This window comes from Sorex fumeus, unplaced genomic scaffold, assembly GCF_029834395.1.
Source record: "Sorex fumeus unplaced genomic scaffold, SorFum_2.1 ptg000063l, whole genome shotgun sequence".
Classification (NCBI taxonomy): Eukaryota; Metazoa; Chordata; class Mammalia; order Eulipotyphla; family Soricidae; genus Sorex; species Sorex fumeus.
In genome coordinates, this window is record NW_026606120.1 from 63,184,443 (window position 1) to 63,211,874 (window position 27,432).

Consider the following 27,432-nt stretch of genomic DNA (forward strand, 5'->3'; position numbering starts at 1 on the left):
CCCTACAAACAAAACATTTTAAAGAAATTTCTGATCAGGACTTTAAGTAGAACCTCAGAGATTTGTTCATATTCTTATTTCTCCATAAAAATAACATCTTGAGATTCCTGTTGATATTTGGGAGCTGCTTAGTCTCCATAGTGTTCTTAACATCTGGGAAAAGGTTAACAGAAAGATTTACATTAGGAAAATCATGATATTTCTTCAAATTCATCTGAAGAAAACAAGCCCCCAGTCCTGCCTCCTACCTCTCCCCCCTCATCTCTATTGCCTCACCCATGTGTCACTAGGAGAAATAGCAGTATCGGAAAAAAAAATTGCTGCTGCCTGTGACCACTATACCCACAGAAAAGGAGTGGGAGAGAAAATACCCATGTGATGGACCAATCATTCCACCCCCTGCCTTGAGCAGCCTTTTCTAGGAGCCAACTTTTTCCCCTGGGTCCTTGGGAAATGCTTAATTTTAATTGACTCAGAGGAGTTCTACTTTGTATTTGAAAACCACCCAGAAATGGGCAGTAAGTTAAAGAGCGACCCCTGCCCCCCACCCCAGATGCACATAAACAAATCCAAGGTACTCAACAACCTTAAAACAGAATCTGAGACTGGTACCAGAGATTAAGATTGTGCTGGGCCCTGTGTTTCCAGCGGGCTCCTCAGAAGTTGGGGGGACCCCTTACAACCAGAATGGATTGGTGTTGCAAACTTTTCCTTGTGAGCAACTCACTGCTGAGGATCCTTCCCATAACTGGTCCACGTCTACTCCCTTCCCCTCAAGCCCCCCTCCCCCACTGCTGCCCCTCCACCCCACCCCACCCCACCGCACCCCACTTTATAAATAGTTTCCAAACAATTCAAAGTGATCACACTAATGGAGAGGACAGAGTAAGCAGTAGCAGATTTCACTGCTCTGACATGCCTCTCCTTTCACAAGGGGCTAGGAAAGTAAACGTTTCCCTGTTACTGGGTTCCATTTTTCATCTGCTGCCCTCCACGTCTTTGTGTTTCACAGCCCATGGAATCTTGGCTTCAGAGTAATAAATGGACCCAAGAGAGAGTTTTATTTTAAGAAATAGAATGATGATCACTCACATTTTAAGTTAATAATAAAATCTGAATGTAATTGGCCAGATCCTCCCTGCAGGAAGTGTGTGTCCCCTGGCCAACGTGAGTCTGGCACTTCTGTGGCGAAGGAGAGGCCACCCTCATACAACTGGGGGTGGGGACCCACTTAGGCCTCTGAGGTGGCCAAGAGAAGATTAAACACTGGGCAGTGAGGGCAGGCATAAAGTGTGAATATAGAGGCAGAATTGAAAAGCTGTTAGTAGAATTATGTGACATGTGGAACAACAAAGAGTGTATCAAGCCTACATTTTAAGAACATTCTTTTAACCCTATAACTATAGGTACCCCCTCACCCCCACCCCAGTCCTGTACTCTTTCACAAGTTTGATTTTAAGAGTATCCTTATGAATCCCATTTCGTTACTTCCCACTTACTCTCTGATCTGCTTCTATTGGGCTTTTATTTTCCTTCAAAAAGTGCTATCAGAATTACTGATGACTGCCTGCAGCATTCATTGTAGCCAAGAGTTCTTGGAAACAAGAGTTGGCAGGTAATTGGATAAAGAAGATGTGGAATACACACCCCATGAAATAATACATAGCTATTAAACTAAATAAAATCCTGTCATTTGCGATAATCTGGAGGAGATTTATGCAAAAGAGGGAAAAGTCAGATGGAGAGAGACATCTTACGATTTCACTTATGGGGAAGACAAATGAAAATAATGAATAAATGAAGAAAACAAACAAATCTTAGACTATAAGAATAAAATAGTGGTTACCAAAAGGGGAAGAAGGCAGGGGGTTGGGTAACTGAGTAAAAGAGTCAATTATATGGTGAAAAATTAAAACTTAGATATTTGGTGATGATATTTAGCTGGATCAGTACTGATGATATTTAGCTGGATCAGTACTGTAGGATCTCTCTGGCCTTGATATTCTTTACTTTTCTACTTCTTTCTCTGGTGGTTTCTTCTTAGTCTAAGGATTACTGTTCTATTTTTTTCTGTTTTCTTTTTGGTTTGAGGGACACACCTGGCAATGCTCAGGGCTTTCTCATGGCTCTAAACTCAGGGATCACTCCTGAAAGTACTGGGGGACCACAGGAGGTGATGAGGATTAAATTTCAGTCAGCCTTGTGCAAGGCAAATGCCCTACCCACTGACTATCTTGTTGGCCTCTCCTGTTATTCTGTTTGACGAGGATCTTTCCATAGTCTCCTTTTCTTAATTCACCTACTTTTTCTAGGAAATCCCAAATATTTTTGTAACTACATCATTCATATATCAGTTCTTAAATCTGTTTTATTCCTCCCATTTGCTTTCTTAAACTCTTCATTCCATACATATATTCCTTTTTTTCTTTTTGGGTCACATCCGGCGATACACAAGGGTTACTCCTGGCTCTGCACTCACTATATATATATATATATATATATATATATATATACATATATGCAAGGCAAATGCCCTACCCACTGACTATCTTGTCATCATTCTATTTCACACACACACACACACACATATATATATATATATATATATATATATTTGCTTTTTGGGTCACATCCGGAGATGCACAGGGGTTACTCCTGGCTCTGCACTCAGGAATTACCCCTGACGGTGCTCAGGCGACAATATGGACTGCTGGAAATTGAACCCGGGTCAGCTGCATGCGAGTCAAATGCCCTACCTGCTGTGCTATTGCTCCAGTCCAATTCTTGATCAAAAACAAACACGTCTCAGCAATCCTTCTGCTTGCTTCTCCTCCACCCTTCCAGGTAAGGTTAACGTCCTGGCTCCCATCCCTATGACCTTATGGGAACCAGATCTGAATTCCTTTCCCTTCCAGCTGCATCCTGGCAGCTTCATGCCCAACCTCTGCCATCTCAACAGGCTCACTTCCACATCTCTTGAACCATATGGACACATACATAGAACATGTGACAGCCCTTCTCATCACACCTCACATTACTCCTGTCACTGGCTGAAGACAGACAAGAAAAGAAAAGAGTGAGACCTGGTATAATTCCTTAGAGAGTCCCAGGTGGTGAATTACCCTCAGCATAGCAGAAGCACAGAAAACACAATGGGGAAGACACATAGAAGACACACTCAATGAATGAAAATAATAACATAGAAGTCTCCCCAAACCAACCAGCTCTGTAAACTCTGAGAATAATTTTAGTGACATTGTATTTAAGGTGTTTGATGGGCTCAAAGAAATGATGGTATAGATACCAGATCATAAGAAAATATGAGAGCAGAAATGAGAAAATTGTAATCAGAAGTGACAGAATGAATAGTGTAATAGTTGTTATAAAAAAACCCAGTAGATGTCCTTACCAACAGAATAACAGTGAGCTCCAAGATAAAAGTATAGGAAACCTAGAAAACAACAAGATGGGAAAAGTTCTGAAAAGAAATGAACACTACACCAGACAACTATGGGATAAGTTCAAACAGAACAATATAAGAGTCATCAGGGTTCCTGAAGAACAGGAAAGCAAATTTGATTATGAAAACTACTTAAACAAACCATAAATAAGCCATTTTTCAGAGTTGATTAGGGCAGACAATAAGATCTAAGAGGCCCAAAATGTCCCAGTGAAAACAGACCCAAGAGGAAAACTCCATGACACATTATAATTAGAATGACAAAAGCCAAAGACAGACAAAATATTGAAAACATCAAGGTCGGAAATGGAACTTACATATAAAGAAAAGCCCATAAGATTCACAGCAGTTCTATAAATGAGACTCTACAAGTCAGAAAAGAATGGTGAGATATAGTACAAAAACTCAATGAAATGGACACGTCACTAAAAATACTCTATCCAGCTATATTATCAATCAGATTTGAAAGAATGATACAGAGCTTCATAGACAAGCAACAACTTAGGGAATTCATAACCTTGAAACTAGTTTTGTAGGAAGCATTAAAGGAGTTTTTTTTGATGTTGTTGTTAAAGGACATTTTTTTAAAAATAAAAGACAAGACAAACTTCTCAGTACTTTGTCATTGAATATGGCATTCACTCGTGGAGCTTATGGTTGCCCTCTACTAGATTAAGAAAGGTCTGTTTATTCCTAGATTGCTAAGGATTCTCTATTTTTTCAGTAATAAATTAATGTTTCCTATATATTGGATGTTCTGTCATTCAAATGGTTTAGAAATATGTAGATTTTTATTATGATCTTTTGTTTATTGATGCAGTTACGTAGACATTATCCATAATATTTTATAGCATTCCCTTTTAAGGATAAAAATACAATTTTATAGGCCTACTCAGATTTTCCCTTAACATTTTATTAAAATTATCCTTACTCTTAGTAAATTGAATATTTGTAGGATTTATATATTTTATATAAATTGTAAAATATATCAGCATATATTTATACTATTTTGTTCTATTGTGGTGCTCTGGCCTGGCCCATTTCGATGCCAGGGTAGTTCACAACTTGCTCTGGGTCCATTCAATCCCTCTTTGGGATCCCGCTTTTGGGGTGCTAGAAACTAAGGGCAACTGAGTCAAGAGCAGATGCCCAGGAGTAAATATTATTGGAGTCAATCAACTTCCAAGTTACAAAGCATAATATTAACTATCTTCTTGTGTCCATAGAGAAAGAACACTCCTTTAAGGTAAACTAAGTTCCCTGTGGCAAGGCTGAAAGGACAAACCATTGATATTCTACAGAAGAGGATGTTGTTTTATAAAGGAAACACTGGTTTACAACACATATGTAAATAGTTCTTCACCCCAACAACTGTGTATGTCACACCATGTCATCCACCAAATGTCTAGTCGTCATCTAACACAAACCACAAACCAGACCCCTCTACATGTTCCACCCCCAACCCCTTTCCCTCAGGTAAGCATCATTCTGTTGCCAGAGTCTAAGATTTGATTATTGCACTTATTGCTTTCTCTACAAGTGAGTGAAAGCATAAGCAAGGCTTTTGCCTTTTTTCTCTCTGACTTACTTCCCTTACTATAATCTCCTTAAGGTCTATCTATGTTGCTGTAACAGTAAGATTTTTTTTAATGGCCCAGAACCAAACTTTAAGTTGATGTATCTTTGACTGTGCTTATACAGAATGACATTGCTAGAAATATTAGAAGTAGATTTACATAACTATTTAAGTGGATTACTAACTGAGGACTCTACCGAGAGTATCTCACCAGCACGGCAAAGCCTGGCAAACTACCCGGACGTATTCACGGTCATGGTCATGGTCTTCCCGTTGTTCATGGATTTGCTCGAGCGGGCCCAGCACCGTCTTCATTGTGAGACTTATTGTTACTGTGTTTGGCATATCCAATACGTCACGGGTAGCTTGCCAGACTTTGCCATGGAGCCAAGATACTCTCGGTAGCTTGCCGCGCTCTCCGAGAGGGGCGGAGGAATTGAACCCGGCTCTGCTGGGCCGGCTGCATGCAAGGCAAATGCCCTACCACTGTGCTATCGCTCCAGCCTGTGACATATTCAATATGTCAAAAACAGTAACACAACAAGTCTCACAATTTGTTGTGAGACGTGACTGGTGCCCGCTTGAGCAAATCGATGAACAACGGGAGGACAGTGCTACAGTGCTATTTTGTTCTATGAATTTTTTTATAATTTATATACTCAAAAAAGAAATATATAGAGTTTTTGAAAATTTTCTTATCAACTTACTGATATATAATTTTTTTAGAATTTCAGGAGTTTAGTTTTCATCTGTGTGCAGGTGTCACCACCTTTACAACAACAAAAAGTTCTCTCTCATATGTGGGATATAAAGAAACACAGCAAGAGAACAACACATACTTAAAGTCATTGGAACTGGAGATTTCATGGAAGGGTGGCTGGAAAGAGCCCTTGAACAATGGTGGAGGGAAGTGACATGTTGGTGATGGGTATGGTATGGAATGATGTATGCATGGAAACCACCATTAACCGTATTGTATATCACATTACCACAACAAAAAAAGAGGCTTAAAAAGGGTCTGAGAGAGTATAGCGGGGAGACAATTGCCTGTATGCAGCCAACCTGGGTTTGTTCTCCCTATCCTGTGAGTAGTGATCCCTGAACACAGAGCCAGAAGTAATTAATGAACTGCTGGGTGTGGCCCAAAATAAAAAAATAAAACTTAAAAATTGAATGTTAAATCATATCACTAATATTTCAGAATAAAAATGAAATAGTCTTATTAAAAACCACAACTGTACCAAAGTTTCTTTAAACAGTCATCTGTTCTCGGGCACTCAGGTTTCTTCCAAATTTTGGCTATTGTGAACAGTACAGCAATGAACATAGAAGTGCAGATGTCATTTCGACTGTACTTTTTTGCCTCTCCAGGATATATTCCCAGGAGTGGTATTGCTGGGTCAAATGGGACCTCAATTTCTAATTGATTTGGTACATCTACACAATGGAATACTATGCAGCTGTTAGAAAAGATGAAGTCATGAAATTTACATACAAGTGGTTCTACATGGAAAGTACCATGCTAAGTGAAATGAGCCAGAAAGAGAAGGACAGACATAGAAAGACTGTGCTCATCTGGGGAATATAAAGTAACAGAATGGGAGTCGAACATCCAAGAATAGTTGAGATAAGTACCAGGAAGTCTGCTCCATGGTTTGGAAGCCGGCAGCATATGCTGGGGGAAAAGGCAGTTCAGATAGAGAAGGGAACACCAAGTAAAGGATGTTTGGAGGATTCGCTCAGGATGCAAGATGGGTGCTGAAAGTAGACTATAGATTGAACACGATGGCTACTCAATACCCCGATTGCAAACTACAACACACTAAAGGAGAGAGAGAGAGAGCAAAAGGAAATGCCCTACCACAGAGGTTGGGTGGTGTGGGGGATGGAGTGGAGGGGTTGGAGGGCTACTGGGATCATTGGTGGTGAAGAATGGGCACTGGTGGAGGGATGGGTGCTCGATCATTGTATAACTGAAACCCAAGCACAAAAGTTTGTAAGTCTACAACTGTACCTCATGGTGTTTCACTAATAAACAAACAAACAAACAAAACCAAACCACACACCACTACCATCTCTCCTCCAAAAAAACCCCAAAAGAATTTTTTGAACATGGAACATCCAAAAGCTAATTAGAATTCAGTATGCTTAGTCACTCAAGTTTATTTCTTCTCCTGTCTTAACCATTTTTATTTTTTGGGTAAATTATATTGGTATGATACCTCGAAGCATATAAGCCAGAAAATGTGGTATTCTATTAATATTCTCCTAAATGACTTTTCTAATATTTTTTTCTCCAGGGTCTCTTCATAACAGCCAGAACTGGTTTTAAAGAATAATTCTTATTCTATTAATCTTTTCTTAAATGTACCCACGGGCTTTTCATCAAAGTAGAATAAAATCCCAATTTCACAGGCACACAATTGCACATTCTATTGTCTGCTATAATGGCCTCCCCTTTTATCAATTTTTCTTGCCTTCTAGTACTGGACTTTGCCACCCTTTCTGTGAAGCTCTTTGATCTTATGAGTTTATACTTATTACCTCCATTAGTCTCCATAGTACCCTATGCTTATAGCATGGGCTACAATTTATTTTTGTTGTTGTTAATGTATTTATATGCCTTTTTAGACTGGCTTCTGCAATGGGTGATCTTTATTTATTTTTCTACCTAATGGGAATTTATTAAAATACAGTTGATTGACGTACTTTTTCTACTGAATGCCAGACACAGTAACAACAAAGTCTCCAATGGAGACGTTACTGGGCCCGCTCGAGCAAATCTACTGAATTATTTGGTAAAATATAGAGTCCTTTGGTAATGTAAGTGAGCTGTCTTTTAAGTTTTTCCACTTGCCACATTTTAATTTTCAAAACACAGGAGAGCACAAGAACTTACTTATTAAAAGGACCCATATCCCCAATAAGGTTTTTTATAGTAAAAATAACAACAACAAAAAAATAGTACCTATTGTTTTCTATAGTAAAAATAACAACAACAACAAAAATAGTACCTCTTACGTATTTGTCATGCATTTATGACATGGATCATCTTACTCAAAATAGCTATTCAAGATATAAATGTTATCACCCTCAAATTTAACACGTGGAAACTGAGATCCACATGTAGCAATTTGTTCAAGTTTATACAACTAGTAAAACAAAGTTGGGATTTGAATCCATGTCTCAAACTTCTAAATGCAAGCTCTTTCTCAACACCATGCTGCCCCCTATGGGACAAGCCCACATTTCAAAACTGTTTATTAAAAGTATTATAATAAAGTGATAAAACTGCATCTTATAATCTACAGAACTTTTAGAAAGGTACTTTTCATGCCATTATTTAATTTGAGTAGAAAAATAGCAGTAGGCTCACCATCCTGCCTTTGACTTGAAAGCATAAAAGTGCTTTTGTTGAGATTGGTATTAAACCATGGTCCATGATTTTTTGGTTATCATTTGTCATGTAAATTCCTAAGAGTAAATTGCTGGGCATCTCCCCTACCTTGTTCTTTAGCCTCTCTCTCACCACTATTCCTGTTTATTCCAGTTTGTCTGTAAGTAATCTCCGGCACCTATGTCTATGATGAGGCCAACCAGTTATTGGGGTCAATCAGTTTCTCGTGGTGTTTCAGAAGTTTTCACTTTCCAGCTGAGATCTATTTATGCCACATACCTGCCCTGTATACTAGAGGCTGTCCTGTTCTCTTTCCTTACCTTGTTTTGATCAGGTTCCCTCTGCTGACCCAACCCTTACCCGACACTAGAGCAGTCTCCATACTGCATTTTGAAGCTTTATTCCTATTCTATGCCATTTTCCTTGGGAGCTTCTACTAGAGCTGAATAAATTCCTCCCTCTGAACATTATCATCTAAGTGAAGTTGATATCAAGTTTCTTGGATTATCTTAGTATCTTATCCCTTCTCGATTCTGATCTTTGGTTTTTTTTTTGGGGGGGGGCATACTTGGCAGTCCTCTGTGCTTCTGGCTATGATAAGGGGTCGCTTCTGGTGGTGCTTAGGGACCTATGCAGTCCAGGGATCAAACCCTGCTCAACTGCTTGCAAGGTAAGCGCCTTACTTACTTCAGATTTAGTCAATACCCCACCTCACTCTCCGCTTTCCAAGGACTCTTCCCACTGAACAGTTGTTTCCCACTGCTTTCTGGGACTAATGCTTCAGCAAAAAACATCTTACCAGTATACATAGGACTGAGAATCTCTGAGAATCTGGGACTGAAATAACAATGCTTACCACTCACTGCCTTTCTTCTATGCATCTCTGGGGATGGGGACGGCGATGGAAGACAGTCTATATGTGATGATGTAGAACTGATCTTCTTTAGGTTTTGCTCATCTGAAGGGTCAATCAGCTTAGAGATGGATAAGCCAGAAATTGGTTGCTTGTATCTTGCATACTGTAGAGCATCCATGATCCATCTCATTTCACGCCAAACTTCGTCTATTTGCTTTGAATAAAGTGGTAAGGACATTAAGTTACCAAAAGTGATTAAAAGGAGTAAGATTCCCTATTAAGATGACTCTTTTTCTACGGTAATAGCTTTGAGTAAGACGGAAACATTTTCTTCTCAGTGGGTTTCTTCAACTAGAAAAATACTACTTTTTATAATTTCTTAGTTCTTGCATAACTTTTCTGAAGAAACTATGTTGGTGAGTGCAGATAGGAGAAGGCCTGGATTCTATCTGGGATCCACTATTTAGTAGTTAAAAAATAATCTTTGGCAAATTCAATTGACCTTGAATAGAACCTTTGTTGATTTTTATGTAAAATGTGGACAAACATCTCATCCATACCTTACAGGAATGCCTTGATGATTAGATGATATAACAAAATTGAAAATGCTTTGCAAAACTGTAGGGTGTATTTCTCACAAATCCAAAGTTCATTACTTATTAGGATATAAAAATATTTCTCATTAGAATATTGTGAAGAAGTTATAACATAAACTATAAATTCTCAAATAATTGGAGAAAGAAATGTATTTAGTTCTTAATGTAAAATAGAAAAACAAAGAATTATTGAAATACTTGGCTAAGCAGACATTCTTGAATATATTTAAATAGAAAAGAACTAACTTTACATATGAAATTTCTTACTTTCTTACGTATAAATTATTCTAATGTATGAAATATATTAAATAAATCATTGGTTAGTTAAATGTCCTTGTATTTTTAACATAGTTCAGTTTATATCACTACTATTTTGATTTCTGGGTTAACAAAGTGATCTTGAACAGTAATATAAAATATAATAGTTGCTTCTCTGAATGTGTAAAAGTCAGTTATGTTTTTGTTTATATCTCTGTGGACAACAGATTTACTTTATCTTATTAGACACTGGTCATTATCTTTATGATTATTCTGTTTCCAAGGAAGGATTGGGCCCATGTAACGTTTTGCATTTAATTTCACTAGATACCTTTCTGAGGCCTTTTTTCAGTTCATATATTAACTCGGTTATTAAAAAGAACAGGTTGAATGTCCCTTCTAGTTCTGACACCTATTTAATTCTGAAGAGTATTTGAAAAGTTGGTGTCATTCCACATACATATAGGTGTTCATTGTATGAATAATATAAAGTTAAGGTCTCTGATCACAGAAATTACTACCTCATGCTATATTTTCAAAATTTATCTGAAGACTTTTAAATGATTCCCTCAAGTCTGGTAATTTGGAGTAACAGAGTTGAGTCTGAAACTGTGATAGTAATCCAAATAGTGAACTCATGAATGGTATTGTATGGTCAATAGACAATTTACCCCACTTTCTAGTCTTGTCCTGGGTGATGGGACTTGGCAGAGTGTTCGTGGCTGGTAAAGAAAGAGTGAGATTGTGTTTATTAACTTTGGTAGCACAGCGATATAAGAAGGAGGTTTGACAATGGACAAGTCCGTGAGCAGGAACTGAGTGATTGTGGAGGTAGAAATCTGAAGTTCAGTGAGGCAAAGCCGGAGCAGAAATCTAGAGAGAGACTTGGACAAATGGGGCTGTTGCATTCTTATCTGGCTTTTATAGGTCATGCAGCATCCTCTTGTCTCAGAGGTAAATATTTTAAAGGCAAAATACCATGGGATTACGAGCAGCTTTTTGGAGTGCCCATAAAGGGCAGAAATTGTGCTTTTGCAACTTTTTTACCTTTGTGAAAAGAACAAGTACTCAATATATGATTGTTTTGTGAATTAATGAATGGTTTCCTAATTCTTTAGCTCTACTCCTGAACAGAGGGGATAGTGATGGCAACTTGTAAAGAGAAGTGTACTTTAAAATGACATGTTTTCTAAAGTTTTCAGTTATAATAATCACAATCCTGATTATTGTAGTGGCTTAACGGTGACCTCCCCAAATATACATTCAAGTCTCAATCCCTGGAACTTGTGACGATTGCCTTAGGGGTAAATATTACCTTACATGGCAAACTGTGTGATTAAGAAGTTGGAGAGGATTTTATTCAAAATTATTGGGGGGTAGGGATGTGTTTCTGTTTCCAAGAAAAAAATGTCCTCATAAAGGCATTCAAATGGGGCACAGGAAGGCCTGGCAGACAGAAGAGGGGACAATATGACCAGGGAGACAGAGACTGAAGTGATGTGGCTACCAGTCAGAGAATGTGGGCAGCTCCCAGGAGGTGGGGGATAGAAAAGAGCCTCCCTCTTAAACATCTTGAGTTCAGATTTCTGTTTTTCTAGAACTAGGTGAGAATACATTTCTCTTTTTTTTTTCGGGGGGGGGGCGATGGTGGCAGTGGTGGTGGTGGTGATGGTAATGGTGATAATATGCTACAGCAGCCCTTGGAAATGCACTATTATTAATGACGATCCATTTGTTCTCTTTGGATATGATTATTTCAGCCTTTTTCTGAGAAAACATTTAGTGTAGGGATTTAAAAATTATGTGTAGAAACAATATTTACTTCTTAATCTTTTAAGTGATGAAATGAAGAGTTATTAGATGCCAAATAATTAAAAACATCAGTACAGGGATGCCTGTGGACTGACTTAGCTAAGTAGCTCTAAAAGAGGTACAATTTTCACCCATTTTTACCTTATACTGTTGATCTAAAAATAACTGACAACATAATCCCTCTGATTTTAAGGTCCAAATTCAGCTTCTAAAGACTTGCTGACATATTTTTAAAGTGAAAGACCATGAATTCCCTAGGTCTGTTGGTTAAAAGTTCTGCATCCATTTCTCACTCTGCCCTTGAAAAATTTTGGTTTTTGTCCCATAAATCACACCCCTTTCTCTATACTCGGGCAAGATAATATTTTTATTAAAATGTAAAGGTGATTGGTTTTCTCACAGCACAGTTACAAGGTGCTTGAGGGGATGATAGATTGGCTATATTTAATGAGCTGTGTTTCTATTACAGCTTAGGAGCATTTGAAGCATTACAGTATATAAATTATAGTCTAATTGCCCTTTAGACTGTGGCAGCTCCAAATATGCCAAGTTCTTAGTCTCTACATTTTGACATTTCTGCTGCCTGTGCTGTCTCTGTAGCGTGTATACCTTATCTATGATTTTCTCCACCTTCCCTCTTGGGTTCAGTTCTCCCCCTTGTTGGCCTCACTCCTTGACTTCTCCCCCCGCCCCCCTCACCTCCACTCTATTTACATAGACTCCCTTACTCTTGACAATGTTTGGTTTGTGTAGTGACTTCAACACTGTCTTAGATCTGGGATCTTACAAATGGTCTCACAGCTGGTGGCTGGCATTGCCTCTGCAAGGTCATGGTTGTATGTTGGGCTCAGATGTGGACACCTATGGGTGAGTGGTCGCAGTTGGTTTTCATTTGATTCTCTGAAGGAAAACTTATCTCAGAGAGATAAGAAGCCCAGCATAGATCAGGGAAGAGATGCTATCACTGTCTACAGCCTGTGAGGTGATCCATGTTGGCTGAGGCAAGGCAGGCCACTGAAGGCAATGGGTACAGGGAGGAGGCCTGGCAAAGAAGTTACTTTTTGAATCCTTTGGGAATTGGCTTTTATCCAAGTCTCCATGTACCTGGCTGACTAGCTGACTAGAAGAGTATGTTGAGGGGGCTCTCAAGTTACCTGCTTTGGGAGGTCAGAATTGCTAAACCTTTGAAGAAATTCCTTGCCTGGCCTGCCTTATTCATACCACTTACTGGTAAGATGAAAGGGAAAGAGAAAAAAAAAACGGTAGTAGAACACTAAGTGAAGTGAAAAGAAAAGGAGTCAGGAGCATTCCCTGGAGGAGCTGAGATTATGACAAGCTCAAGAAAGCCTTGGGGCCGGAGAGATAGTACAGTGGGCAGGGTGTTTGCCTTACATGAGGTCAATTTGGGTTCGATCCCTGGAATTCTATATGGTCCCCTGAACCCTACCAAGAGTAATTCCTGGGCTCAGAGCTAGAAGTAAGCTCTAGAGGTAAGCTCTGTGAACACAGCTGAATGTGGCCCAAAACCAAATAGGAAAAAAAAAAAGAAAGAAAAGAAAAAGAAAATTTCAGGGAAGTGTCAGAGAAATAAAGCAGACACAGAACCTAAGGTATTCTAAAAATTTCTTGCTAAAGAAGTCACGATATGTTAGCATCAAGCAGGCCCTTAAAGTCATCTAGTCCATTGCCCTTCATTTTACATAAGAGGAAAAGGAGGCCCTGGAAATCAAATATTAATTTGATATGTCCAGTATTGAGCCAGAGAGACAGCTCATCTACTGACTCACTTTAGAAGACTGGAAACTTTTGTTGTTGTGGTTTGGAGGTCACATTCAACAATTATTGGGATCCACTCTCAGCAGTGCCTGAGGACCATGCAGTGCCAGGGATAGAATTCAGGACTTCTGCATGCAAAGCTTGTATGCCAGCCCATTGAACTATCTTTCAGTCTGTTTATCCCCACTATAATCGAACTTACTGCTCTAGGCCCAGCTCTGAGACATCCTTTATGGAATTTTATTTTTATGCCTAGAAATTTAAGTATACTTTTACTTCTTTGGGTTGACACAGAACTTTTAAAAAACTTCTCATTTGATACCTATACAGTTAAAAATAGTATTTACACACACTTCTTGTCTAGCCCAGTGGATTTTAAACTCCTCCTGTCTGGAATCAAGTATAATTCAAATTTTTATCTCCCGTAAAGTGTTTGATGCTTTGGTGTTCAAAAAGAATTTATCAAATTGGACTGAGTATATATCATGGTTATGTTTACCAGGAGCTCTTTGTTATACTTATTTTGTGAACTGGGTAACTGATAGGCAGAGAGATCATAAGATTTGTCCAATGGATTTTGAAGTAATTTGGGAATAGATCCAGATTCTATAAATTACCAACCAGTTCCGCTTTCACAAGACTCTGAGGTATCAATGTAAGGCTTCTCCAGACACATCAGGGAACAGCATTTTCTGACCCAGCCACACTCAAATGTGCCAACTCTGCCAGAAAGATGGCCAAAGCTTGAGTTATCTTAGATCCAACTGGATTTGGAATAACATAAACTGATGAATTATTTCCTTCTGTTTCTCAGGGTAGTGATTTACAATTTTACTTTTTGTTGGAATTCTCAATGGGGTACCAGGTAGGAATACTATTTTGGGGGGAAGCTATGCTCACCACTATGCTACCAATATTTTGATCACTACTTTTGGCAGTAAGCTTTTTCTCCAATATGGGAAGCCAAGCACAGGGTCTGATAATAGCTCTTAGTAACTGTGAGTGATCTGTAGCTTTTTCTTCAGCCTTTGTTTTGAAATACAACTCCCTGAGCTCCACATTTTAACCAAATCAATAGTCCACTTGTCCATTGTGGTCTTTAACTCGTATTGACTGCTCTTTTTTCTCATGCTTAGTTCTCCTTTCAGTTTTGTCCCTTTCCCCTTACTTTACGTTTATTCATTTAAATTATAGTTTAAGAAATAGGGTTAAGTTGGTGTTCAAGTTTGTGGTATTGACGTACAAAGTCACTGCACACCCCTGCCAATGAGATGCCCCTGACCTTCCCTCCCATCCCTCTGTCCGCTCAGCAAGACCAACAATGTCTCTTTCCTTTCCACTCCTGTCCCATTGTCAATTGATAGTTATGGTTTTGGTGCGTATGTTTACTTTCCTTAGCACCACCCATATGCTTGAGACCCTCTCTCTATGTTCCCATGTTACTTCCAGGCAGCCTATTTGCTCCCCTCTCCATCTCTCCCGTCCCCCAAACTGGGTGCTATCAGGTAGATTTTGACTTTTCACTTAGTTTGCTCTCAGAAGAAACAAACCATACCTGACTGAAGTCCAAAACTTGCTGGTGTCTTTGTTTGGCAGCTGCAACCTCGCTGTCTGAGATTGCTTCCCTCAGGGACTGTTGAGTATTCAGAGAATCCAGCTCCATAACAGCAGAAAGGCGGCAATACAGACTAATAAATTTCTCCCTGTAGCTGCAAAAATGAACTGGAGAATGGACAAGCAAAATAAAACATGTTAAGATCTGGTATCAAAATAGAGAAATTCATACCTCAGAGAAAACAAGTCGAATGAAAACATGATTTATTAATCCTATCAGTGGAAAATATTAAGCCATAAATAAATTATAAATGTGCTCTTAAGGGGCCAGTTGTCTGGTTTAAGTCAGACAGTATTCCCTTTTAAGGTTTACCGAGTCCTGTTAAGGTATGGGGAAGACTGGTTGGCTCAAACTGAAGTTCATGTTTAGCTCCAAATTGTGCAAAATGCACATATGATCGGGAAATTAAGTTTGCTTATCACCTTAAGGGAAAAACAGAGAAACCAAATAGCATTTTGAAACCTAGTTGATTTCCACATTGTGCTTATTCTTGTGTTATCTAGCTTATTTATCTTGCCTGTTCCTTTCTAAAGCCAGAAATCCCACTAGATATGAAATATGCTTTCCTCTGGGTGTCTTTTATCTAACTGGAAAACATCTCCATGGACCTATCATGATGGACTTTGATCTTTTCACCTTTCTTCTTAGTTGTTCCTTAGAAGTATGATACAGCAAGATGGCTCAATGGATTAGATGTGTACATGTGACAGGATGTGCACATGAGAAAGGATATGCACACTAGACAGGTTGTACACACGAGAAAGGATGTGCACATGAGACAGGATGTGCATACAGGATAGGATGTGCACACAGGATAGGAAGTACACATGATACAGGATGTGCACACAGGATAGGATGTACACAAGAGAAAGGATGATAATGGAGCAACAAGACAGGACGATGACAGAGTAAGATGGCTCAACAGATCATTTTTTGTTTTCAGCTGACTTGGACTTCCTCTCTCAAAATATCATGGGGTAGAGGCCATAGGAAACAGTCTAACTTTTTTCTCCATTGTGGGAAAGGAAGAGCAAAGCTGGTTAGATGAATATGGGAAAGAAATACTGGATATGGGAAATACTGAACCTCGGTCCAGGCAGCCTGAGGTGGTCAGAGTTTCCATACTTCTCTGACTGGCTTTCATGACTCCAGAAGGAGGAAAGCACCCTGATTATGACTGGTGAAGTGCTATTTTCTTCCTGAGCATTGTTGAATTTGGAGGCTCACTCTCCCAGAACCTTACTTACTCTGTGTCCTTCTGACCTGGACCAGTGCATTCCATGCTCTGGAAATTGTACTGTTATAAGTCAACAAATATGTTGAACCCTTTTTATTTTGGCTTCTTTGGTGAGGAATTCTAGGAAGAACATCTAATTACAACCCTTGAACCCTTTGTTGTTGGTTCCCAAGACCCAGAGCTAGCCATTTAATGAAGCTAAAACCACACCACCTCACATGCGGCACCTGATCATTTCTACAGTTCACCGAGGAAGCCCTTCTTCCCTGCACATTGAGAGATTTCTGTGGATCCTGCAATTCCCACTGCCTGCTTCCTTGCTTGGTTTCTTAGGATGAGTCTTAGATGAGCAGAAGGGTGACCTGATCTGTTTGAATTTCCTTCTATGAAATATATGAAGAGTAGAATGGGGTGAGGATTTCTGTGTTTCCTCCATATTCCAGTGCACTAATTCTAGGTGGCATTTCTCTAGTCAGGTAAGCTCAGTCCTGGTGTGGGCTATTCCCTCTGTCATCAGTGTTTCTTTTCCATATTCCTCTAACAAGACACTCCGATGCCTAACACCAAGAAGACCTGAATTTCTCATCTAACTTCGCAGTAAATGAGTAAAGACTGAGCTCCCTCCAGATGATCTAATTTTCGTACTGTTTCTTTACTTAATGACCCCATATGGAGCATTTTCTTAACTTTAGTGAAATATTCCTGGGCACTTCCTGCCTTCTACACAGAATGAATTTCTTTTTCTTTTGAGCTAGTAAGGCTCACGTCAAAATATATTACTTACTCTGCCTTATTAGAATTATGTTTACTTGACTGCCTTGGTATTGTATTGTGGTTTATTTGAGAACAGAAACTGTAGCACCTATTAGTTATGTCCTCAAAACCAGAGCTATTGTAACTACTCAATGTTTATTGACTCTATGAATAAACAAATGTTTGCCAAGAGGAAAGAGCCTTATCTCTACCTCCACTCCTCCTTAATTTTCTCCCCGTTTTGAAAGCGATTTCAGGCCTGTGATATTTACTGGCAGATTTTACAGGAGTGACTATTAGTTTTTAGCTTACTCTTGACCCTCATAGTCCTCCGAATGTGTTTTTATGCCTTTCAAGGAGGGATTATATCATGTTAGCACTTGACAGATGGACTCTCCTGGCTGGAAGTGAAGAGAGTGATGTGTATCAAAGCCTACATTTCTAAACCAAGTTGTTAAAAAAAAACTCACCTTTCCCCCTTTTTCTAAAATATAACTGGGAAGATAGGGAGAGGCACTAAGGAATTTCTTTAAAAGAAACACTATCAGTCCCATCTGAATTCCAAAATGCCAGGGTGTCCACAACTTTCTCTTGTTGTGTCTCCTTGCGGTAGGAGCTTGGATCAGTGGGTGGTCTCCTAGCGCCCACACCACCATGCCACTTACCACAGTGAGCTATGAGGACCTTTCAACTACAGTGCTTCACTTTCCCACTTTGGTGGTTTTCATCCAGAGCCTTTAATGTTACTTTAACAAATGTTACTTTAACATAGTCTTTTGTGGTTTAGCAATGATACATTTGGTAGCCATAACTGAGGAGGGGAGGATAGACTGGAAGCGTCTAATTTTTTTCTAATGTGAATCACATGCATTTTACAGACAAAATGGTATAAGTCTACAGAAAGGCATTATCTGAACCACACGATGTGTCAGTAATTCACAAACTAAGACTAATTTTCTGTGGCGCCTTTTTCCTACTCTCTTCTATGTAAGATAGTCACAGGCTAATAAGCAACCAGCACCAATATACCAATAAAAGTAAGATTAAGTATAGTAGGGTGAAGAGTGGGCTTAGATGTCAGATAGACCTGAATGCGAATCACAGTTCTGCCACGTATGATGTGCCTGATCAGAAGTTTTCTCATATCTAGGAGAGGAAAATCGTGCCTCTCTAAGATCAAGCACTGTAGCACTGCCCTCCCATTGCTCATCAATTTGCTCGAGCGGGCACCAGTAATGTCTCACAACAAATTGTGACACTTGTTGTTATTGTTTTTGGCATATCAAACACACCATGGGGAGCTTGCCAGGCTTTGCTGTACGGGCAAGATACTCTTGGTGGCTTGCCGGACTCTCCGAGAGAGGAGGAGGAATTGAACCCAGGTCAGCTGCTTGTAAGGCAAATGCCCTACCTGCTGTGCTATTGCTTCAGCTCTCTCTAAGATGAAATAGTATAAATATAGGAGAGCCCAGTCCAACAAGAGGTATATATCACATACAAAATAAACTTTTGTTCACACCTCTGCCTGGTTCTCCAAGGAAGAATAAAGCACTTAGTACAACATTAGAACAGGATTGAGAGCAGAATACTCTTCTTAAAGAGCTCTAAATCCAGTGATTTTTTAATAGACTCCCATTGTAGACTCCTAGGCTATATAGACTATTTAGGAAGCAAAGAAATCAACAAAATTTCCTTCTGGGAAAATTAGTTTAGTTACATGATTCTTTGTTAAAGTATCAGAAAGAACATGGGCATAAAATGCCCTTCTAACGGCTCCTGGTAGTGAATGAGTTGACAGTTGGAATTCAGGAATGGTATACTAAATTGTGGGCATTAGGAATGAGGGTTGAGATGGTGCCATTTCTTATAAGCTTGTGGCTTGGATTCCATTAGGCTCACTGCCTGGATATCCCACAGGCACCTCAAAACTCACCATTTGTCAGAGTGAACTCATCATCTCTCCCTTCCCCAAACCTTTTCTTCCCCTCACATTTCCTGTTTTGGTAGATAGCAGCTACATCCATTTGAGCAATCTATACACACTCTTTGGATCTTCCAACTTGTCCTAAACATACTAAGTGAGTCACAAAGTTCTATTAATTTTTAACTTCTAAATTCTTTTTCTTTTTTAATTCAAGGAAAGACCAAGTTTAATTACTGACACAGGGATTATAAACATGACTGTAAAATTCTAAACTAAATAATTTAAACCAAGGGGTTAGGGATTTGAGGCTTCAGAACAGAGAGGAAGGAGTCGCATACCCTCACACCGTTAGCACAAACATGGGTTTAATTCTGAGCTCCTGGATTCTGGAGAAATAGCTAAAGTTTGCTGTACAGTTTAAGAAGAGTCCATGTCCCTCCTGAATGTCTCGGTCTCTCCTCTTTACTGGTGTGCATCCTTATGTGTCCTGTTCCTTGCCATCTGCCCACCTCCAGTATTGTGCCTGTACCATTCTCTCTTTAAGTGTACACATTCCTGATCTGGAATCTTCAGGTCAAACTCTCTCACTCGTGTGCCTTTGCTGGGGTCTGCTGTGCAGAATTCTGTCACTAGGTCTCTCTAGGAATGTACCAAGGTGGCTCCCTGTCCCTTGGTTTTCCTTAATTTCTGGCCCTGGTCACATGCACACGGGTGAGTTCCTTCTTGTCCTGCCATCTGTCTGGATAGGACCTCTAAATTCTTGTGTCTTTACTTTCTCTTCTCTACCCACGTTGGGCTGTGTTTGTTAAGGGTTCTTCTTATTGCTCTCTATATTAGTCTCTTACCTGTTTCATTGCCTCTAGTCTCAGTCCTTTGTTTTCCGTTTCTACAACCCACCTTCAACAGTGCTGCTAAGAAAAGCAGTCAGACTCTACTTTTACTTTTCTTAAAATCTTTTGATAATCTACAGTGCCTACAAGATAAAAAAATCTAATTTTTTTAAAGGATGGCATAAGTATCTCTGTGATTTTGACTTATTTAATTGTTAGCTTCATTTCCTGTCATTTCTTCAGATCTACTTACTCATCTGTCTCAGTGAGCTACTGAGAGTATACTTAATTGGTCTGCATTTTCTCAGGTCTCCAAGTCATTGTGCCTTCTATTCCTTTTACTTAAAACTATTTTCCTTTTTCAGTTCTGCCTTTTCTTTCCTTTTCTGAAGGGTTACTTCTGTTTCAAGGTATAGCTCACATATTATGCCTTTAAAGAAGAATGGAGTGCTTCTTCTCTGAAATTCAACAGCCTACTTTTAAAAGCAGGGCTTTCATGATTTTGTAACTGTTGATATAGATGACTATATCTTCTACTGGATTCTATACTTCTGCATTTCTAGCCCCAGAACAGTACTTGGTACACAATGGAAACTCAGTGAATGAATGTGTGTTAAATGAAGGATAGAGCCAAGATCCAAAATATTTAGTCTATATCAGTCTTTGACATTAAAAATTTCCTCACTTAAAAAATTCTTTTGAGTACATACAGTCTGAATCAAAGAGAAAAGGAAATCAATAAACTCAACCTTCCTTATCTTTGACCTGCTGTCAACTGTGATGGCACAGGGTCAGGAGGGTGACTCCCCTACACAGACTGGGCAAATCCTCAAGGGCCATACCACTGGATAGTTTTGATGGCTTGTGATCCTGATTTGCCTTTTGTCTCTGGGAAGCATATCAACAATGACCTTTTCAAGTCTTTCAGCTTTGCTTAATTAATCAATTCAGCATGCTCTATTCTGTCCCCACCAAAGGGTGGGACAGTATCAGCTCTTGGGCAGTGTAAAGGAGAGGGTCTCTAATAAAATTTTATCTATTACCCCAACTCAACTTTGCTTTTAGAGATATCACAATCTCCTCCTAAGTGGTAACCTCTCTCTCTCTTCTACAGGTAATCCTATGAAGAAATACATAATGAGCTCTGCCTAGGCTACTCTTTATTCCTGGAGACAGAGGGCTAAGCTCCTTCACCATTTTGCCCTTGCTAGATCTGTTTAGTGCTGGAATAGACACAGTTGCAGTTTTCCATAGCTGGCTAGCAAGTTATTTATGATTCACTCAGGCCACTGGCAGGAACATGGTCACTTTGCCAAATCTCAAATCATTTCATCGAGACAGAGATGTCTTATACAAGTCAGGCTGAAATATAGTGTATTCCTTTATTCTTCATAATTTACGTAGTCCCATAATTTTCACCTTTTAAAGTTTCATTAGAATTTTTATGTTCTTTTACAGTTTTCTGATTTCTGGCTGAATTTTATGACATTCTCTTTCCCAGAAGTACTCAGTGTATCTCTTGACCTTTTGCTGTGTATCTATCTGTGGAAGATACAAGTCCCTGCTTATAAAAAGGAAATTAAGATTTATTAGCATGTTTCTTAGAGGGGCTTAGCAGCTCCCTTTGGTGTTATTAAATGTTTAGTGAGCTGATGTCTAATGGAGGAAGTATCTATGCTAATCAGCCTCTTGGAAAGCTGACTGTTTGTGTGGATATGGCAGAATTTGTCTCTTACTAAATTCAACAATAAATTCTTACTAAAACTCAACAGTATTTTGGAAATTGCTGGTGGTTGTACTGAAGTACAATAAGCACTATGCTAGACATGGCACCATTTTTGTTATTGGTAACATTTCATCCTAATCCCTAAAAAAGACTGGAAGGATTGTGTATGTTATTGGAATTAAGCCCAACCATGTGACATTTTCTGGAAACTTTCATAGTCCTCATATACTTCATTACACTCTCACACTCACCACATTGTTTGCTGATTAATCTATTATTTTTCCTCCACTAGAATATAAGCTTCACGAAGAGTATGTCTGTTGCTGAATCTTTACTACCTGACAATGGTAGATTACTTAATCAGAATTTGTTGATGGGTAAATGAACAATTAAATGGACAGAGGACACTGTAGAATAGGGAATAACAATAGTGGAGAACAAAGTGTGCCTGTCCATAAACAGTTCATGAGCCTTCTTGCAGGCAGGGTAAGGAGGAAATTTTTCAGGGCTTAAGTTCTCTGAGGGTCTTGGGAATCAGTCACTATTATGAATGACACCCGCCAAGTCCATTGAGCCATGGAGAAAATCTTACAAAAATTTGCCTATAAATGTGGAATAACAGCATGTGTACATTTAGCACATTTTGTGTGTCCATTTCATATAGACTCCCATTTTGTTCTACAGTGGAGTATCTTCCACAGTTGCTGTCCCTGTCAATTTTCTATCCTGGGGAAATGATTGTTTCATAGCTTCAGCTGCCACTTATAGGCCCTAGCCAAATTTTGTGTTTAGTACCCACTTTCTTTCCTACATTTCTATTGCCAGATGAATATGTCCACTTGGACATTGTATTAGCATCATCTGACTTGAGATACTAAAAGCTAAATACATAATTTTATTTTCCAAGTCATTTTTGTCTCTGAAAGTTGTAGAAACAGCCTCATTGTCTTTGAGGCTAAATCCATGGGAACACACTCGGTCTTTATACTTCATTTCTTTTCTCATTCATATAATTAATTGCCCCAAACTGTCCATTATTCTCCAAGACACCTTTATCTATTACTTCTATTCTAACATTGAATATTATAATAACCCTATCCCTATAACTATCCCTTCTACCTGGTTTTTAGTTGAGCTTAAATAGATTCATCAGCCTCAAGAGATTGCCAAATATGGGCCCAACTTGTCTGGACAGCTTCCTTCATGATCCAATATTTCCTCACTTCATTTCTCTGATGTAGCAAAATGCGTCATTTGCTCTTTTTCTGATACTTTCTATATTCTTTCATGTCTTTGTCCATTTTACAACTCTCTGTAAGAGACGCTATTATTTTTATCAATGTTTTTTTAACATCCTGTTCATTTTTTGGCCTTCACAAGTTATCTTCTCTTCTAAGGCAGGTTTCTAATAGCTTCTTTGAGAAAGTGCCATTTTATCTCCTTCAATATCTACTTAATATTTATGACTTGGGGTGTATTTCTACCTCATTCAATAATAATTTATATTCATATTTCACTTCTGAAAGTGACTTGAGGGCAGAAACTCTGTCTTACTCATCTCTGAACGTGAAAGGTAGATAGCTAATGTACGCTTATTGACCTGAAATGAAATACCTTGACCCAAACTATATTTCTTAATAGCAGTGCAGTTCTATCATGGACTGATAATGCTCTTTGGAACGGGGAATCATCAAACGGCCATATCCACATACAGTCTTTGTGGGAGGGGTATGGTCAACATTACTGAGCATTTGATACAGAAAGACTTAGAACCTTCAAGCCACAGTCCACAAGTCTGATTCAAGCTCTTCTTACTACCTTTCTCTTCTCTGGAAAACAGTAATAGCTGTTCAGCATTTGGGCATATGAACTGCTTGAAACTAGGGGAATGGAGAGACTAAAGTCATTTACTCTGGGGGATAAACTTAGATTCAGATGCCCAGGTTTCAGAGCAAGACCTCAGGCAGTTGCCTTGTCTGTTTCTAAATCTGGTGGTTGGGGAGCAATGCAGAGACAATCTGTCTCTGCTCTCTCCAGCCAGTTACTCACCCTCCCCAAATCATACAATTCATTTGAAACGAAGGAAACTCTTGCTAATTGCCTCTTACTGGCCTGTTAAGACCATGGGGGAAATAGACAAAGCCTTCTTACATTCTCAGTGGGCAGTAGGGATCTCTGCAAAAACGGAGAAACTGGGGCCTAGACTATTCATTTCTGAAAGTTAGGGCCAGATCATAATCTCACATTATAATCACAATATCGCAATCCCCACGAGATCCCCTCAATTTCTCAAATGGTCTAATATACTTGGGGCTTATTGAATACTAGAATTTATTTGACGAATAAGTGTTACTTAGAATTTTTCCCTCCAAAGCGATAGACACTATGTAGTTTAATTTCGTTGTTTTTTTCCCAGTTGGAGTGGGAGAGGGGAAGAAAAGTGGGGAGGGGAGAAGTAGTGGGAGATAGGATGGAGGAGAGAGGATGGAGGTGATGTGAAGAGGAGGAAGAGAGAGAAAGGCAGGAGGGGAGGAACGCAGGGAGGGGAGAGGAACTTTTCATGAAAACATCAGTTCTTGTGTTTCTGTTTTAAGAAGGCAAATGGGAGGCCAGAATCGCAGCCTGATAACTGAACTTTCTGTTTGGATCTCTCTCCTTTCCAGTGGGCCTGAGCTACGTTTCAATAATTATTGCTGAGACACATAGTCTTGGAGCTTTGCTTTCTCTCAGACTTGTACACAGTTCTAGGAAGGGTTGTTGCCAAAGCCATCATGTGATTTATTGACCCTCCACTGGGACAAGGGGGAACAGATATAACTTTGTGATTTTATTATAAGGAGGCTGGGTTAATATTTCTAGGTGAAACAAGCTACTATACCAAGTTCAAACATCTGAAGAGGGAGGTTAAGAAACCCTGAGTGTGGGGTGTAAGGATTATTCTGTCCTGGGGCTGTACAGACGTCGTCTGAGGCAGGGAGCAGGAGAAGAAAGGACACATTGTGACCCATTTCCAACACCTCCTGTGTGTAGAGACGGAAGTTCCTTGCCTGCAGAGGGACACGCGCGGAGGAAAAATAGGAGAGTTACAACATGGCACTTACATAAACAACACCAAACTGGCATAAAACATCTAACAAAATTACACGACTTCAAGCTTGGAATTTTTATACAACATAAATATTAGGGTTCAGCCCATTTAATAATGCTATATAAAATCAAGATTTAAGGCAGTAATGTTCCACATAAACTCTGAAAACAACATTTATGCTTCTTATAAAAGCAGAAAATGATTGCATTCTGTGGGCTTTTCAAAATGATGAATATAATTACATGAAGCAACAAAAATGGATTGAATTAAAAATCCACTAGTTTCAATTTAAGTTGGTTAAGGGGGAAAAATGTAGTTTCTGGCCAAGGACTGAAAAAATTTTACAAGTATAAAAAAAAATGTATGCACTCATAGGCAGTTAGGCAGCCTTCTCCGAACATGTATATGTAGCCCGAGTCACCAATGAAATATGAGCTGCTTCAAACCTGTTAAGCCCAAGAAACCCTTTAATAGTATCTACTGTCACAAGTAGAGCCCACATTCCCCCCACCCCTCCCTAAGTACATGGCCACCTTTGTAATAATCTAGTTATTCCCCTGGTGTCTTTATGGAATCTTGTGCAATTTATTCTCAATTTGGGTCTTTTGGATTAGCCTTGCAGAATTGACTTTTTAGAATTGCAGAACTGACTTGCAGAGTTAGAGCAATACTCCAGTGGAAGAACACTCTTAAACCACCCCCTGCCTCCCTGGGTCAGAGGCCAATTTATGGTTATCTTTCAGCTATTAAAAGAGAGCCAGTCAGTGCTATAATGGTCTTCCTGTTTATACGCTAAACTTGGTTCATTGTGTGTGTGTGTGTGTGTGTGTGTAATGATATATGTGCATACGTGTATATTGACTGGGAGGAGATGATGGGCCTAGAACACTCTTCAAAAATTTTTTTAACTGGATTTACTTACTAAATAGAGTCTGATAAACTTTTACTATTCTCTGCCAACAGCCTTTCTTCCTTCTTTCTTTCTTTCTTTCTTTCTTTCTTTCTTTCTTTCTTTCTTTCTTTCTTTCTTCCCTCCCTCCCCATCCCTATTTATTTATTTATTTCTCTCTTTCTTTCTTTTTTTTTTTTTTTCATGGCGGGGAGGTCCAAAATGGTGCCCAGGAGGCCTGGGAACTCCTTCAGGTGATTCTCTGCCAAATGAGCTATCAGTTCAAGAAGATGTTTTGGGTGCTAAGTGATGGGGGTTGTCCAGACCACTTGAGGTGCTGCTAGGGGCCTACAGGGCCCTATACAGTGGTGCCCAGGGGACCACAACGTGTCAGGTTTTATACTGTGGTCGGTCTCACGAACCTCTGTATGTTATGACTTCATCAACAGTTTTTCTTTTTTTTTTCTTTTTGGGTCACACCCAGCGATGCTCAGGGATTACTCCTGGCTTTGAACTCAGGAATTACTCCTGGCAGTACTTGGGGAACCATATGGGATGGCGGGGATCGAACCCCGGGTCAGCCGCATGCAAGACAAGCGCCCTACCCGCTGTGCTATCCCTCCAGTCCCAACAGTTTTTCTTGAGGACCTTATTAGTAGATGTAGATTTGTACATTTTGATTTAGATGACATGATAATTTTGACCGTAAATTCTCTGTGAAAAGATAACATGGCATTACCTTGGCCATTGCTGTAGATTACACTGACACAACTGTTCTTGTTCTTAGATAAATCATTTGTATATTAAACTGTACACCTATGTATTTATTGCTTGTTTTCATTGCTTCATGTTATCCTGAAGCTGAGACTTGGTAGAATAGTTTAAGGTAGAACAGACAATAAAGTTTCCTTGCCTGGTCAGGCCATTCTATACTAGGGCTCAGGGATCTCAGAAGAGTCTAACAGAGGAGCTAAGGAAAAGTGGCAGAATTGCAGTCTAAGACCTCTTGTAGTCACCAAATATAAAATATGTGTGTGCATAATGGCATTTAAATAAATGAAAATCATATATGTACATAGATGTGTCTATATAAACATATGTACAAAAGCCTTTTGAGTTTTTTTTCTGTAATATAGTTTCCATTAATGATAAACAGAAGGGAAAAATGGAAAAGACTTGTACCTGGTGTAGAGGTATATTGATCAGCTTAAGGAGAGCTTTCACTGCCATCTGGAGCTCGTAGAAGAACAATTGCATGGGGCAGTCAGAAGTATGATCCACACTTTCCATAGATTCGGAGCCAGAAAGCTTTTGGATCCATTCCCACTCTTCTCTGTATGTTGAGTCAAGTTAAAATTAGAAATACAACAAAAGTTCAGAACACAGCTCAGAACATTTTTAGTGTATAGGTCCAGAACCTGAATGACCAATTTGTGCTGGTTAAAACTTGATGTAATTCATGAAATTCGTACTTTTTTTTGCCACCCAAATGGAGTTTTAAATGACCTTTCTAATTTTTGTTCACCTATTAGACCACATGTGCCTCAGAACAGCAGGTCTAATTTGTATGAATCAAGTTTTGAGATGGGACCTTTGAAATATTTTGTAATAGTTTCCTGACTCTCTCCATTTTTCTTTT

General features: G+C 39.2%; 1 protein-coding gene across 1 annotated transcript in view; it reads right to left on the reverse strand.

The window, feature by feature from the left end:
* ANKFN1 (ankyrin repeat and fibronectin type III domain containing 1) overlaps nucleotides 1–27,432 on the reverse strand; it is a 291,487-nt gene that overhangs the window by 14,245 nt on the left and 249,810 nt on the right. The window contains exons 15-18 of the mRNA XM_056127289.1: nucleotides 26,976–27,126; nucleotides 24,695–24,863; nucleotides 15,287–15,453; nucleotides 9,290–9,503 (exon numbers count right to left, since the gene is read on the reverse strand). Of these exons, the coding sequence (XP_055983264.1) occupies nucleotides 9,290–9,503; nucleotides 15,287–15,453; nucleotides 24,695–24,863; nucleotides 26,976–27,126 (701 nt within the window). The remainder of the gene's footprint in view (nucleotides 1–9,289; nucleotides 9,504–15,286; nucleotides 15,454–24,694; nucleotides 24,864–26,975; nucleotides 27,127–27,432) is intronic.